Here is a 17,514-nt window from a genome sequence, read left to right on the forward strand (position 1 = left end):
TCCTGAAGACATATAGCTAGTAAATGGCAGAAGATGAGTTCAGATCCAGATTTATCTGACTCTTTGCTGCCTTTCTGCCTATTATCTTTAGGAAGAATCATGTATTTTATGCTAGAAATTTGGAGTTTCTGGTAAAGACATCATAAGAAGTTAATACCGTGGAAGTTAATACCTTAGTTGTGCTGAGGAATAATCAAAGTTCTATAATGATTCATTTGACTCAGTTCCCCACACGCGCTCCAGTCAGGCTTCTGTCTTTACCACTCTTACAAGGACTGCTAAACCAATGACCATTTCTCTCTTACCTCAACTGACCTCTTCACAGCATTAGTCATAGGCACTTCTTCCTAGAAACAGTTTATTGTCTTGGCTGTTGTGACATCACACTCTCCCGATTTTCTTCCTAACTCTAGGCCAGCCATTCCTTTGCTCAATATCTAAAGGTTAAGTGTTCCAGGCTCGGAGTTGGGCCTCCTTCTCTTCTCTGTATTGGTTCTCCCAAGGTGAGCTTGTCCTGTTCCATGGCTTTAATATGCAGTTACATGGTGATGACTCATAAACCCCATCTCCAGCTCCGATCTCCAGAACTCCACATGCATCTATCCACTTGCCTACTTGACTTTGCCACTTAGGTAACTAGGGGACGTATTAATTTGAACATAGTCAAAGAAGAATTCTTGATCTCTAACCCAACTTCTCCTACCCAAACTGTTTCTCTTCTATTTACTTATTTTTTCTTCAGAAATAGAACCACCATCTCTACAGTACTCAAGTTACAGCTCTTTTTCCCCCCTCTTTTCCGTTATCCTCACATCCAAATCCATCATTAAACAAGTCCTACCAACTTTACCTCCAAATGTATATTCGTAATATCATCCTACTTCTCTACCACCCAACAGTAAGCCACCGTCATCTTGCTTGATCTTTTGCAGTCATTTCCTGACAGGCCTCTCAGCATCTTTCAATTTCTAATCCTCCCCACCCCTGTTGACCATATTTTGCGCTCAAACTAGAGTGATCATTTTAAGGTATGAGTCTGATGACTCCTTTGCTTAAAATTCTTTTAAGAGTTTCCCTACTGCTCTTATGGTAAAGAATTTGGATTTTATTCTAACTTACAAAGCTCTATTTGACCTGGACTTGGTCTACTTCTTACACTTCATTTCTTTCCTCTTCCCTCCTGCCACTACATTCAACCTCGTTTTTTCATACCTCAGGCAAGTGAGCCTTATTCCTGCCTCAGGGCCTTTGCAATAGGCCTTTCTGATCTTTGCATCTTTGTTTCCTTTTTGTCATTCAGATCTCTGCATAATTGCCATCTCTTCAGGGCTTCCCTAACTGCTCAATCCAAAGTAGCTATTGGAGGATATATATTGCCTCAATTTAATTTTCTGTATGGGCCACTTCTCTATTTTCTTCTCCTTCCCCACCTTGTAGGTCTCACCCCACTAGAATTTAAGTTCTCTGCTATTCGGGACTTTGTTTAATCATCATTACATGTCCAGACTCCAGTGTGTGATAATGGATAGGCATTGGACTATGGATGCCTAATAAGTATTTATTAACAGAATGAATGTCCTCATTTATCTGAAAAATCGTTTTAATCCCACACTAGGGCATTATTTTATGATGGTTCGATTCCTAAATGTAGCTAACTAAAAGCAACAATTTTTGTATCTTGGGATGAGGAAAAGAGCCTGCAAAAGTTCCATTACTTACCTGAAGTTGCAGCGCTGTTCAGGAACAAAGGCTGGCAAGGGGTCCCACTCACAGCCTCCTGGTCTACAGCCACCATGAGAATTCTTATGCCAGAGGCCTACAGCTGGAAGGGATCTTTAATACTATCTCATTCAACTGGGTTTCTGCAGCTGTTGAAATTCTCTACATAACATTTTTCAGAAAGAGTCATTGAGCTTCCATGTGATCTTTCAGTCAGAGGGAGCTAGCATCTTCTTTTCGGGCAGCCCATTTTATTGTTGGGCAGCTTTAAAGTTTAGAGGGTTATCTTTGTGCTGGATATTATGGTAGGACCAGGAATAAGGACATGAATAAGATATGGTTTTACCCTCAAGAGTTCATAATCTCAGTGTGTAATGGTGGAATAGGAGAGATACGTATTTACTATACTTTAATGCATTATAGTGTTATATTAGAGTTCTCCCCATTCACCTCTTCCCTTAACTCCTGGTAACTGTTGTTTTACTTTCTGTCTTTGTGAATTTGATTATTTTAGGTACCTCATGTAAGTAGAGTCATACAATATTTTTCTTTTTGTGTCTGGCTTATTTTATATAAAGTAATGTTTTTAAGGTTTATTGTGTTGTAGCATGTCAGACTTTTCTTCCTTTTTAAGGCTGAATAGTATTCTGTTGCATGTGTATACATTTTCTTTATCCATTCGTCAATGGACATTGGCAAGAATATTTTAAAGTTTTTGTTTAGCAAAAGGTCTGACATGTAGGTACTCAGTAACTATTTGAAAGGAAAGAATAAATGAGAGAAAGACAAAGGGAAGTTTTCTCAGAGGGAATGAGAGTTTAGCTGGGCCTTGATAGATTTTGTTAGGCAGAAAATTGATGGTCTTACTGGGGTTTAGTAAATACTTATAGTTCAGTACTAGTTACTCTGCAAAGGATCTAACAAAGAGTTAACATTTTTGTCGCAAAGAAGCCATAGACTGGCGAGGGCAACAGGAATAAGAAAACTGCTTTGAATTAAACCAAAATAATAGGAGAAGTTCAAGCAATGTGCTTTGGGAGCTGAAAGGAAGTAAAGAGATATCTTGTTGAGAGGATATAGAAAGCTGCTCTTCGTGGAAAAAATTGCATTGCTGTGTATCTGGACGAAGGGGATAGATATGGCCATGTAGAATGTGGGAGTGGGAGGAGAGGTTGCAGGATTAGGTAACAACAGGAACAGAGATATGGAGGTGAGAAACTATAGTGCTCTGTTCTCTGAGATGCAATTTGGCCCACAAGAGGAACAAAGTGATAGGGGATGGAGGGTTGGAAAAGGGTCATGTTAAACGGCCTTGAATTCTAAAATGTGGAGTTTGCATTTAATATTGTAGGTAGGCAGAGGAAACAATTGCATTTTTTTCAGCAGGGATGTATATATGATCAGACTATATTTGAATAGAAAGAATAAAAGGATAGATACCAGTAAAGAGTTAGAATATCTTGACTCATTGGGGTGCTTCGCTGGCTCAGTGGGTAGAGCATGCTACTCTTGATCTCAGGGTCATGAGTCAAGCCCCACTTTGGGCATAGAGCTTACTTAAAAAAATTAATTAAATTAAAAAACATAGAATATTGTGAATTGAGAGGTAATAGTGATCCAGAATAGAATTTATTCTTTAATCATTTAATATTTATTGAGTGCCCACAATGTTCTAGGTACTATTCTAGGAAAAGGAAATGATGAACAAGCTGGACATGGTCTCCTGTCTATGGTGTTTATATTTGGAGGTAGAGGTAGGATTAGAGGAGAGGGAGACAAAATAAACACATAAAAAATAACTTCACAGTATATGAAATGTTATATAGGAAATACACAGGGTTATGTGATAGGGATATAGGGAAAGGGAATTTAAGATGATTTTGAGAAGGAGGGCCTCTGTGAGGAAATGACCTCTGAAAACTGAAGGATATGTAAGAACCAGCCAGAACAGTGTTCCAGGAAGAGGGAATAGAAAGTGCCAAGACACTGATTTTTGGAAAGATTTGGTAGATCCAGTGAATACAAAGACAGCTGTAGCTGGCTTACAGTGTGAACCACGGAGTGTGGTAGGAGATGAACTTGAAAGTGGGAAGGAGACAGATGCACAGAGCCTAATGAGCCATGGTAGGGAATTTGAATTTTATTTCTAAGTGAAAAGTAAAGGAGAGGAGAGGAGGAGAAGAGGGGAGATGGGGAGAGGAGAGGAGAGAAGAGGAGGGGAGGGGAGGAGAGGAGAGGAAAAAGAAAGAAAGAGAAATAAACCCACAAAAAACCACCACCAAGAAAGTGTTTTACGCAGGGGAATGAAATGATGGAAAGGTGGAGTACACTATTAGCTAGGATAGCAGCTCTAGGAAAGGAGTCGAGGAGTCAAAGTAAGAGGCAATATAGAGCTCAGAGCACAAGGAATTTAATAATAGAGTAGGTATAAGGTTGGGGGGAGAGTTAAAGATGACTGGTTTGAGCCTGCTGGGCTTAGAACGAATGTGCCATTTATAGAAATAGGCAAGTCAGGAACAGTTGTTTTATAGAGAACAGGGAAAAGATGTTGGTTTTTACCTGCTCCAGAACTTCCAGGTAAAAATATATCTAGGATATAGCTAGAAATGCAGATTTAATGCTTAGAGGGGAGCATAAAACTAGAAAAAGATTCAGGTACCATCTACACAGAGTAAATGGGATTTTAAGGGAAGAGTATAAGAGGAAAGAAAAGGTAGAGGCTGAAGGCAAATATTTTTAGGGACTGTGTTTAGCAGCAGGAAGGAGCAGAGGAAGAACAGTCTAAGAGTTGGAGAGAGAAGTGTAATGTCATAGAAGTCATGGGAGGACAAAATATTAAAAACAAATGGTGGGGGAGAAGAAAGAAGGGAGAATAGAATCTGCAAAGAATCTGAGCCTGGGGTAGAGGGAGGAGGCAGGCAGAGTCTGAATTTAGTAAAAGTTGTTGGTGATTCTCAGGGTGCCTGGGTGGCTCAGTTAAGTGTCTGATTCTTGATTTCAGCTCAGGTCATGATCTCAGGGTTGTGAGGTTGGGCTCTGTGCTTGGCATGGAGCCTGCTTCAGATTCTCTCTCTCCTGGGGCACCTGGGTGGCTCAGTCAGTTAGGCGTCTGTCTTTGGTTCAGGTCATGATCCCAGGGTCCTGGGATCGAGCCCCACATTGGGCTCCCTGGTGGGGAGCCTGCTTCTCCCTCTCCTGCTGCCCCTGCTTCTGCTCTCTCTCTCTCTTTGTCAAATAAATAAATAAATAAATAAATAAATAAATAAATAAAATCTTTTAAAAAAATAAGAAAGAAAATTCCCTTGAGCCTATGTCTATTTCCAGCTACTTCCCTATTTCTCTGCTCCCAGTTTACAGCAATACTCCTCAAGACAGTTGTAGACATTTCTTTTTCATCTTCTTTCATTCTCTTCATTCCATTATAGTCCAATGAAACTTTTTTGTCAAGATCACTTAGTGATCTCTCCTTCACCAAGCCCCAAGATCTTACCTGGTTGATCATTTTCTCTTTGTTGAAATGCTTTCTTAAAAATACACCATGTTCTTAGTTCTCTTTTAACTTTATTAATTGCTCTCTCTTGGTTTCCTTTGCTGGTTCTTCCTCATCTGCCTAACTGCTACACATTGGTGAACCCCAGGACTTAGACCTTGGGCCTCTTCTTTTGTTCAGCTATGCTCCTTTCAAGTAATATCTGTAGGCTGACAGATCTTGATTTTATACCTCTAGGCCAGACCTTTCTCCTGAACTTTAGATTCTTCGAGTAGACTGCTGGATCATCTAGTAACAGATGTTCACTAGGCATCTCAAGCTTAACATGTCTAAAAACAAAATATTTTCCGCCTTTAAACATGTTCTTCTTATATAGCCTTCTTCATTTCAATAAATAACAATTCCATTCTTCTAATTGCTTAAGATAAAAAACTTGAAGTCATCATTATGTTGTCTCTTTCTCTCCTACCCATCCATGTCCATGTCATCAGCATGCCTTGTCAGCTCTCTCTTCAAAATATATTCAGAATCCCACCATTTCTCACTATCTCCTCTGCTACTATCCTTGTTCAGGATGCCATCATCTCTTGCCTAGATTATTTTAATAGTCTCCCGGCTAGTCTTTCTACTTATATCCCTGCTCACTTTGACCAGTCTCTTCTCAACCCAGCAGTTAGAGTGAGCCTTTTAAAATGCGTGATAGATGGTATCATTCTGCTCAGAACCCTCTTGTGTCTCCCCATCTTACTCAGTAAAAGCCAAAGCCCATAAATTGGCTTACAGACTGTTACATGATCTGAGCTCCTTTTACAGCTCTTATTTCTCTCCTACTAGTACTCTCCCTTTTGCTCATTCAGCCCCACCATCACTGGCCTCCTTGCTGTTCCTTGAACATGCCAAGCATGCTTCTACCTCAGGCTTTGTTCTTGTTGTTCCTTCTGCCTGAGAAACTTTCCCCCCAGATATCTGCTGAGCTAGTTCCTTCACTTCATTTAGGACTGTGCTTAAATGTCACTTGAATAGAGTGGTTTTCCTTGTGCAACATAGAAAATAGCAAACCCTCCACCCCCAGAACTATCTCTTTCCTTTACTCTGCTTTATTTTTTCCCATAGGACCTATTACCATTTGATATATCTAGTTGTTTGTTATGTTCTTTCTTAAACTAAGTCTGTCTTGTTCATCCCTATGTGCACTGTACCTCATACAGCTGCTGGCACGGGTGGATATTCCAAATAAAGTTTTTTGGGTTTTGTTTTGTTTAGAGTGGGGAGGGGCAGAGGGAGAGAGAATCTCAGCCAGGCTCCATGCCTTGCATGGAGCTGGATGCGGGGCTCAATCTCACCACTCTGAGATCATGACCTGAGCCAAAATCAAGTCAGATGCTTTACCAACTGAGCTGTCCAGGCACCCCAAATAAAGTTGTTTTGAATGAATGAGTGCCTTTTAACTTTTCTCTAGCAGAGAGACCAGCTTGCATTTATGTGTGTATATGTGTGGGTGTATATACCTGTAGTAACAACATATGATGAGGTGGTCCTTCTAATGTACATTTTATAGGAATAGTTCTTCATCCATCTAAATACTCACTTTCTGTAAGCATTATTAAATCAGTCCGTAGAGTCAAACCTATTGTGCTTGACCTTTCACGGATCCTGATGCCTCATTTATCACGTGTAATAGCATGGCATAAAGAGATGTGGAGACGTATGTCCCCCCATTAAGTCTGCATGCTGTTTATAAGAAGAGTTGAGTGGGAATGGTGCAGTGTTTTGCTATGATATAATGAATCAGCCTGCTGTGGTTTGATTATACTGTGTGGGACTTGGAAAACACTGCCATTTTAAGCTTTGGTTATAAATTATCTTTAAGGGACCATTGGATATGACTCAACAAACAAAAGTGGTCTAAACTATTTAAGCATCAAATTACCTCATTCTAATATAAATGACTCTTCAAAAGCTAGACTTTATAAAACAGTTGAATGACAGTTGAATCATTTACTTATTGTGACGGTCTAAATAAGTAGTCATTTCCAAGAATTATAAGCGAATATAAAAGACAAAATAATGTAAGATGCAAATTAATTAGTTATAAATCATTCATGTTTGTGCATTCACAACAAAACCTTGAGGGTATTGGTGATTATGTTGCCACATGTTTATCATCCCCTTCACACAGAGATGTCTTCTGCTTCCCCCCACAGACACACAACCTCGTATCTTTAGGTCCCAAAGAGATTGTCTCTGTTCTTCCTGAAAAAATATCAATAGAATTTAAATTAGAAAATTCATTCAGAAAATAAAAGATATAATTTACTTCTATTTTAGTTATTTTTCTCAAGTGACTATTTTTGTTAAATCTGTTGCTACTGACTGCTGGTTAGGTAGATTGGCCTTTAGTAACCAAGGTATTTTATAGACAAATGAAATAGTTGTAAAAATAGTAAGATATTGTATATACTTTTACACACATAATTATATATGCCTTTTCACCTGTTCCAGTCTCATTAACTTAGTAAAACTTGTTTATTATGTGACACTGTACTTTTATATCTCCATATGAAAGTAGTACTTTGATAGGATTTTTTGGAAAAAAATCAACAGTTGCTGTCTTGTTCACAGGAAGGGAGGCAATAATAAGTTAATAAAGATCTATCATCGAGATGGTAAATATGGCTTTTCTGATCCTCTGACATTTAATTCTGTGGTGGAGCTCATTAACCACTATCATCATGAGTCTCTTGCTCAGTACAATCCCAAACTTGATGTGAAGCTAATGTACCCAGTGTCCAGATACCAACAGGTATGATTATAGAAGTTCTTTTTTTTTTTTTTTTAAGATTATTTATTTATTTATTTGAGAGAAAAAGAGAGAGAATGAGCAGGGGGGAGGAGCAGAGGGAGAAGCAGACTCTCCACTGAGCAGGGAGCCCAATGAGGGGCTCGATCCCAGGACCCTGGGATCATGACCTGAGCTGGAGGCAGACGCTTAATGACTGAGCCACCCAGGCACCCCTCAACAAGTCATTTTTAACATCATTTCATTTTAATTTACCAGGTTTATCAGTTAAAAAAAAAAAAGAAATCTAGTTATTTTAAATTTCCTACTTAAGATTTAAGATATTTTTGGAACTTATTTTGTGGCTACTAGTCCTTAATAGCTTGTTGCATGTATTTATTAATTTTATGTAAAAATACTTCTGTTTCTGTTTCCTATTTATACTTATTTCTTAATTTTTCAAGTATTAACCATTTTGATGTGATCGAAAGGCTGAGTGTTAACAAAAGGATTTAGTGCTTTTGCATGATTAATATTAATACAGTGGCTTAAACTTACAGTAGAAATGCAATTTAAAAATAAATAGATGTGGAAAAATTCATGTGTCAGAATCGTTAACATTCTTTATATCTTTTGTTTAACTGTACAGGATCAGTTGGTAAAAGAAGACAACATTGACGCAGTTGGTAAAAAACTGCAAGAGTACCACTCTCAGTATCAGGAAAAGAGTAAAGAGTATGACAGGCTATATGAGGAATATACCAGAACATCCCAGGTTAGTAAATTTTTGTGTTTAGGCCAGTAAGTATACAATGCTATGGTTACATCAGATTTTCTATAATTCACCTGACAGTCCTTAGCTGTCTTAATATCTTGAATAGCCTTTTTGAGACTGTGATGATACAAATTCTTCTCCCATTCATAAATCACTTTTTTATTGGTTAAAGGTATAATTTTTTTTCACTTAGTATTAACTAGGATAAGGCTTGACTGCAAATGACAAAAAATAACAAGAGCAAAGCCTTCAGATAGAAACTTATTTTTCTTTCATGTATAGGCGCAGTGCCAGGGATATTATGTCAACTACACAGTCATCAGGGCTTAGGGTTCTTCTGTTTTGATGCTTTGCTATCTGTAGAAGTTGGCTTACTCCAATATTAGCCATCACAACAATATTCTAGCAAACAAGATAGAAGAATAAGAAGGAGAAAGAAAAGTTTCCTGTGTTTAAGGCTGTTTCCTAGAAGTACACACTGCTTCTACTTTCATTCCACTGGTAAGACATAGCTGCACATTACAACTAGCTGCAGGGAGGCTAAGAAAGCTAATTTTTATTTCGTCAGGTATACCCAAATAACATTTGAGAATTTACTGAGGAAGAAGAAATTAATGGGAATTATGAAACCACTAGTAGTGTTTTTTTTTTTTTTTAAGATTTTATTTATTTATTTGGCAAAGAGAGAGACAGCCAGCAAGAGAGGGAACACAAGCATGGGGAGTGGGAGAGGAAGAAGCAGGCTCCCAGCGGAGGAGCCCAACATGGGGCTCGATCCCAGGACTCCGGGATCACGCCCTGAGCTGAAGGCAGACGCTTAATGACTGAGCCACCCAGGCGCCCCAGAGACCACTAGTATTCTTAACCACAGTTTTTAGATCATAAATCTTTTAAAAAATTTTTATTTATTTGAGAGAGAGAGAGAGCGTGAGCATGAGCAGGGGGAGGGGCAGAGAAAGAGGGAGAAGCAGACTCCCTTGCTGAGCAGGGAGCCCAATGTAGGGCTCAATCCAAGGACCCTGGGATTATGATCTGAGCTGAAGGCAGACGCTTAACCAACTGAGCCACCCAGGTGCCCCTCCTAGAACTACTTTGATTCTTTTTTAGTTACACTTGAATTGATTTAATTTGCCCTGAGTCATTACATAATATATAAAAGGTACTGGGAATTTTTATGAAGGTACAGGTCTTCAGGGAAGTGTATCCATTGCAATATTTGGGTCAATAGTGGCCTAAGAAAACATGTCTAACTGGGTTTCTTATCCACATTCTTTTGATTATTTATTTATTTTAGAGAGAGAGAAAGTGAACAAGGGTGCGCACACTTAGGGCGAGCGGTGGGGGGAGGGGCAGAAGGAGAGGGAGAGGGACAAGCAGACTCTGTGCTCAGCCATTGCAGGGCTCAGTCTCACCACCCTGAGATCATAACCTGCGCTGAAATCAAGAGTCAGATGCTTAAACTACTGAGTCACCCGGGCTCCCCTTTTTTGCACATTCTTTTGAAACACAGGTTATTACTTTGAACGTATAGAAGCGTTAGTCTATGGTGATTAGTCCATGTTATGGTAGCATTAGTCCATTCTACTAAATTCATAGTGAATTCTTAGTGGCATAATAACTTGGCTGAATCCTTTATTGAGCATAAGAGTAATGGATTTTTTCTAGTGTTTGTTTTCTATTGTGTTTGTTATTATTACTGCTCTTTATTATTTCCCTTTTTTTGCTTTCAATTTAATTTGCTCTTCTTTTACCATCTTAATGTGAAAATTTTGTTCATTGGCTTTAAAACTTTATTTTCTGAAATAAGCATTTAAAGCTATAAATTTCCTTCTAAGCACTGTTATAGGTACACCCTGCAAATTTTGTTATACTATTATTTTCCTAAATGAGTTTTAAATATTTTCTTATTTCCCTTGTGATTTCTTCTTTGGCTATATGTTCTTTTTTTTTTTTTTTTTAAAGATTTTATTTATTTATTTGACAGAGACAGCCAGCGAGAGAGGGAACACAAGCAGGGGGAGTGGGAGAGGAAGAAGCAGGCTCATAGCAGAGGAGCCCGATGTGGGGCTCGATCCCAGAACGCTGGGATCACACCCTGAGCCCAAGGCAGATGCTTAACGACTGCACCACCCAGGCGCCCTGGCTATATGTTCTTTAATTTCTAAATATTTGGAGCTTCTCTAGATACTATATTATTTCTAGTTTAATTTTTTTGTAGTCAGTGAACATATTCATTAAGGTTGCAGTCTTTTGAAATTTATTGACTTACAACCTAGTATATGCCTTATCTTAGTTAACTTGCACACTGACAAAGACTAGTAAAGTTGTTGGTTTAGTGCCCTTTCAGTTTTTGGTATAGTCCTTTATAAATATCAGTTAGGTCAAAGTGATCTATGGTGTCGTTCAGATATTCTGTATCTTTACTGACCTTTTTTTTTTTCTAATACTGTCAGTTAATTAGTCTTAAATTCTCTAGTTACAATTGTAGATTTGTCTATTTCTCTCTTTAGTTCTGTTAGCTTTTGCTTTATGTGTACTGAAATTCTATTAAGTGCTGACACATTTATAGTAAATTTATTCCTTTATAATATGAAATATTCCTTGGGGCGCCTGGGTGGCTCAGTTGGTTGAGCGCTGGACTCTTGGTTTCAGCTGAGGTCATGATCTCAGGGTTGTGGGATCGAGCCCCTCATCCTCCACCCTGAGTCTGCTTGAGATTCTGTCTCTCCCTCTCACTCTGCCCCTCACCCCTCTCACACACAGGCTCTCTCTCTCTCTCAAATAAGCAAATAAATTTAAAAAAAAAAAATGAAGAAGCAGGCTTCCAGCAGAAGAGCCTGATGTGGGGCTCGATCCCATAATGCCAGGATCACGCCCTGAGCCAAAGGCAGACGCTTAACCGCTGTGCCACCCAGGCGCCCCTCTAGATATTTTATTCTTTTTGACACTGTTGTAAATGGAATTATTTCCTTAGTTTCTCTTTTGGATTATTCATTGCTAGTGTATAGAATACAGTTGATTTTGTGTATTGATTTTGTATTCTGCAACTTTGCTGAATTTATTAGCTCTAACAGTTTTTGGTGGATTCTTCAGGGTTTTGTACCTATAAGATCATGTCATTTGAGATAGTTTTACTTCTTCCTCTCCAATTTGGATGTCTTGTAATTGCTTTTCATTGCCTAACTGCTCTGGCTAGAACTTCAAGTACTTTGTTGAATAAAAATGGTGAAAGTGGATATCATTGTGTTGTTCATGATCTTAGGTAGAAAGCTCTCCCATTTCACCACTGAGTATGATGTTAACCTTGTGTTTTTCATATATGGCTGTATTAGTTTTCTATGTTTGCTGTAACAAAGAATGACAAACTGGATGGCCTAAGACAACAGAAATTTATCATCTCACTGTTCTGGGGGCTCTAAGTCCAAAATCAAGTTGTTGGTAGGGCCCTTCTCTCTCTGGAGGCTCTGGAGAAGAACTTGTTCATTGTTTTTCTGAGCTTCTGGTGGTTGCTGGTAGTCCTCGGCATTCTTTGGGGTAGACCTATCACTCCACTGTTGCTTTCATTATCAATGATATTCTCCCTCTGTGTTTCTGTTTTCTCTTTTTATAAGGACGCTAACTAATCATTGGATTAGGACCCATCCTAATCCAATATGATCTCATCTTAATTCACAGAAGACCCTATTTCTTGGGGCACCTGGGTGGCTCAGTCGTAAAGCGTCTGCCTTAGGCTCAGGGCGTGATCTTGGTGTTATGGGATCGAGCCCCACATCAGGCTCCTCTGCTGGAAGCCTGCTTCTTCCTCTCCCACTCCCGCTGCTTGTGTTCCCTCTCTCTCTGGCTGTCTCTCTCTCTGTCAAATAAATAAATAAAATCTTTAAAAAAAAAAAAAAGACCGTATTTCCTAATAAGGTCATATTCTAAGGTCCTGAGGATTAGGACTGATCATATCTTATGCAGGAACACAGTTCAATCTATAACAATGGCCTTTATCACACTGAAGTTTCCTTTCATTTCTAGTTTATTGTTTTTATCATGCAAAGGTATTAGATTTTGTCAAATACTTGGTCTGCATCAATTAAGATGATCTGATCATGTAGGTTTTTTTCCTTCAGTATATTAATGTTGTGTATAGACTGATTTTTGTATGTTGAACCACCCTTGCATTCCTGGGATATTCCATGGGGTAATGGTGTATAGTTACAGTCCTTTTAATATGCTGTTGAATTTAGTTTGCTAGTATTTTGTTGAGAATTTTTGCATCTATATTCAAAAGGGATGTTGTTCTATAGTTTTCTTTTCTTGTAGTCTCTTCACCCAGTGTCAGTATCAGAGTAACAATGGCCTTATAGAATGAGTTAGAAAGTGTTCCCTCTTACCTCTTCTAGTTTTTGGAAGAGTGAGAAGGATTGATGTTAATTCTTCTTTCTTAATTTTTTTTTAAGATTTTACTTATTTATTTGAGAGAGAGAGAGTGTGCATGAGAGGGGGTAGGGTCAGAAGGAGAAGCAGACTCCCCACTGAGCAGGGAGCTCGATCCTCGGACTCCAGGATCATGACCTGAGCCAAAGGCAGTCACTTAACAAACTGAGCCACCCAGGCGCCCATTAATTCTTGTTTAAATGTTTGGTAACTTCACTAGTGAATCTGTCTGGTCCTGGGCTTTTCTTTGTTGGGAAGTTTTTGATTACTGTTTCAATCTCCTTATGGGATTATAGGTCTGTCTGTCTGTCTGGGCATGGAGCCCAATGTGGGGCTTGAACTCATGACCCGGATATCAAGACCTGAGCTGAAATCAAAAGTCAGACGCTTAGGGGCGCCTGGGTGGCTCAGTCAGTTAAGCGCCTGACTCTTGATTTTGGCTCAGGTTGTGATCTCTGGGTCATGAGATTGAGCCCTGTGTTAGGCTCCACACTGGATGTGGAGCCTGCTTAAGATTCTTTCTGTCTCTCTCCCTCTGCCCCAACCTCACCTCCCCAGCTCTCTCTCTCTCTCTCAAAAAAAAAAAAAAAAAAAAAATCAGACACTTAACCAACTGAGCCACCCAGGCACCCTAGTGTAGGTCTATTTAGATTTTCTGTTTCTTTTTGAGTCACTTTTGGTAATAATGTGCTTCTAGGAATTTGTCCATTTCATTTAGGTTATCCAATGTACTGGCATACAGTTTTTTGTAGTATTCTCTTACAATATTTATTTCTGAAAAGTGGGTAGTATTCCCTTTTTAAACTTAGAATTTAGTAATTTGAGTCTTTTTTTTCCTTAGTCTAACTAAAGGTTTTTCAATGTTGTTGATCTTGTTAACTAATTTTTAGTGGTGCCTGGGTGGCTCAGTCAGTTAGGTGTCTGCCTTTGGCTCAGGTTGTGATCCCAGGGTCCTGGGATTGAGCCCCACATCTGGTTCCCTGCTTAGTGGGGAGCCTGCTTCTCCCTCTCCCACTCCCCCTGCTTGTGCTCTCGCTCTCTCTTTCTCTGTCAAATAAATAAATAAATAAGACTTTGTCTATAAAAAATAATTTTTAAAAATAAAAATTTTTTAAAAAACTAATTTTTAGTTTTGTTGATATTTCTCTATTTTTCTGTTTTCTATTTCATTTATCTCTAATCTTTATTATTTCCTCCTGCTAGCTTTGGGTTTAGTTTGCTCTTCTTTTTCTAGTTTCTTAAAGTATATAATTAGATTAATGATGTGAGATTTTTCTTATTTTAAAATGTAGGTATTGACAAGGGTGCCTGGATGGCTCAGTCAGTTAAGCACCCTGAATCTTGGTTTTGGCTCAGGTCATAATCTCTGGGTCATGGGATCGAGCCCCACATCAGGCTCCATGCTCAGCAGAGAGTTTATTTGGGATTCTCCTCCTCTCCCATTGCCTCTCCCTCCATTTGTGTGTGTGCCCTCTCTCTCTCCCTCTGTCTCTCTCTGAAATAAATAAAATCTTAAAAAAAAAAAAAAAAAGCAGGTATTAACAGCTATAAATTTCCCTTGAGTACTGCTTTTGCTGCATCCCATAAGTACAGTGTACTGTGTTTTAGTTCTTAATTATCTCAAGGTATTTTCTAATTTCTCTTCTCATTTCTTCTTTGATCCATTGATTATTTAAGAATGTGTTGATTTCCACATATTTGTGGGTTTCCCAGTATACCTGAGAAGAATGAATATTCTTTGCATCTGAAGCAAGTCTCTTATAGACAGCATATGGGTGGATCGTGGATTGTTTTTAATTTTTTCTTTTTTTTTTTAAGTAGGCTCCACGCCCAGCGTGGAGCCCAACGTGGGGCTTGAACTCACGTTCAAGACCTGAGCCGAGATCAAGAGTCGGACGCTTAACCGACTGAGCCACCCAGGCACCCCGGGTTGTTTTTAATTTTTAATCCATCTGCAGTCTCTGCCTTTTAGTTGGAGAGTTTACTCCATTTACATTTAAAATAATTACTGATTACTGGTAAGGAAGGACTGACTTCTGGCATTTAGTTATTAGTTTTCTATGTGTCTGTGTGTCTTTTGCACTTCAGTTCTGCCATTACTTGATGTTTTTTTTTTTTTTAGTATTTAATTGTTTTTTTGTAGTGTACCTTTTTTTCGATGCCCACTTCTTTCCTTTTCTGTATTTTTTAAAGTTTTTCTTAGGAGATACCTTTGAGATTATAATTAACATCTTAACTGCACAACAGTCTAGTTTCAATTGTAACTCATTATTCGGGTTTGCAGTGCTATACAAATACTTTGCTGCTATACATCATTGTTCCTTCCTCTTTATATTATTGTCACTGATTACATTTTCATACATTGTGTGCCCATTAACATAGATTAATAATTATTGTTTTTTATGCATTTGTCTTTTAAATCATATAGAAAAAAGAGTTACCGAAAGTACACGACTACTTGGCTTTTTATTTATCTATGCAGTTAGGTTTACCAGTATTCTTTATTTCTTCATGTGGCTTTGAGTAACTGTCTAGTGTCCTTTAATTTGAGCCTGAAAGTCTTTAGCATTTCTTGTAGAGCAGATCTAGTGGTAACAAACTCCCTCAACTTTTGTTTATCTGGGAATATCTTAATTTCTTCCTCATTTTTGAAGGATGGTACTACTTGGATATAGAATTTTTGGTTGTCAGTCTTTTTCTTTTAGGATTTTAAATATGCCATTCCACTGCCTTCTGGCCTCCATTGTTTCTGATGGGAAACCAGCTATTAACTTTATTGAGGATCTTTGTACATGACAAATTTCTTCTCTCTTATTTCTTTCAAGATTCTCTTTGTCTTTTGACAATTTGACCATAATGTAAAATACATGTTTCTTATATCTTTGTCTATAGGTTATATTGTTACCTGTGGAAGGGTTAGTCAGCTATGAGCTATTCTAGTATTATTGTAACTCATGGTTTCTTGTTTTGACCCTAGTATTTATACTACTGATTTTTCCAGCCCAAAGCCACTGATCTCGCTTCCAAGCTAGTGTCTTTGGTGGGCAGTGTTAAGATAGAGACTACACCTGGATCTTCAGGGCTGTGGGGCTTACTAGGGGTTACTACTCTATGAGGATTATCGATTAGGAATGAAATATAGTACTGACTGGGAAAAGATGTGGGATTCCAGTGGCCAGAAATGTGATAATGGTCTATTTTCCTATGTGAAATGTTTAATTCCATTTTATTTTCAGGTTTTATTTTATTAGTTAATTACTCAAAATGATCTTAATAACTTTTTCTTTCTACCGGATACTTGAGCTGTATCTCTGGTATGCCTGTATGCATTTTTTTACACTGCAAATTTCAGCTTCTCTGTATTCCTTTAGCTCTTCCAGATGAATTATCTGTGATGAGGACAGTGTTTGGGGTAGAATGGGGGAAAAGTTACTGATGCTTCTTCAGATTGAATCAACATAAATGATCAACATCGGGGTGGTGAAGTGATCATACATATAGTAGAATGTTATACAGCTATTAAAATAGGTTTTCAGGAATTATTTTAAAACTTTAATTTTTAAGAAGTATAAAAGTTATATAAATATTTATGTTAAATTCAGTATAAATTATTGCTGAATTCTATATGAATTATTCCATACAAAGTAAAAGTCCCCATTCCTTGGAGGCAACTGCTGTTACTAAGTGCTTTTTAGGAATTCCTGATGACCTGAGGAACACTTATGATGTAGTTTCAGGCACAGGAGGCGGCATGTAGAAGTTTGTGAACAGTGTGATTTCCTCTGGGTATACCCACTAACCTGAAGGCAACACTTTATGAAAATATGCTGAGATGTTTGAGGTGATAGAATTAAGGGGATTTGGGAAAAATACAGTTACAAATAGAAAGGAGGAAATAATAGAAATAATAGTATGCACATTAATAACAATAATATATATAACAAAAATGAGCTTTTCTTTTTTTTAAACAAAATGATGAAATTATTTTATAACCATCAAAAAATGATGGCCTATATTTACTGATTTTGAGTAATTTCTTTTTTTTTTTTAAAGATTTATTAATTTTTTTTTTTGAGAGAGAGAGAGAGAGCACTCATGAGCATGAGTGGCAGGGAGGGGCAGAAGGAGAGGGAGAATCCCAAGCAGACCCCACACTGAGCAAAGCCAGACATGGGGCTTGATCTCAGAACCCTGAGATCATGACCTGCGCTGAAACCAAGAGCTGGACGCTCAACGAACCGCGCCACCCAGGTGCCCCCTGATTTTGAGTAATTTCTAAGATACATTACGCAAAAAAAAACCCAAGGTAGGGAAATTTTGTATGTGGTA

The 17,514-nt window shown here is 38.2% G+C and overlaps 1 protein-coding gene across 4 annotated transcripts in view; it reads left to right on the top strand.

Annotated features, from left to right (window-relative positions):
* PIK3R3 (phosphoinositide-3-kinase regulatory subunit 3) overlaps nt 1–17,514 on the top strand; it is a 155,995-nt gene that overhangs the window by 113,304 nt on the left and 25,177 nt on the right. For all 4 annotated transcript variants that reach the window (XR_008958848.1, XM_048220282.2, XM_026498190.4 and 1 more), the window contains exons 4-5: nt 7,832–8,012; nt 8,638–8,763. Coding sequence is in view for 3 of the 4 variants with exons in the window: in XM_048220282.2 (XP_048076239.2) it covers nt 7,832–8,012; nt 8,638–8,763 (307 nt within the window). In the remaining variant the exon portion in view is untranslated. The remainder of the gene's footprint in view (nt 1–7,831; nt 8,013–8,637; nt 8,764–17,514) is intronic.

This window comes from Ursus arctos, unplaced genomic scaffold, assembly GCF_023065955.2.
Source record: "Ursus arctos isolate Adak ecotype North America unplaced genomic scaffold, UrsArc2.0 scaffold_12, whole genome shotgun sequence".
NCBI classification, from domain to species: Eukaryota; Metazoa; Chordata; class Mammalia; order Carnivora; family Ursidae; genus Ursus; species Ursus arctos.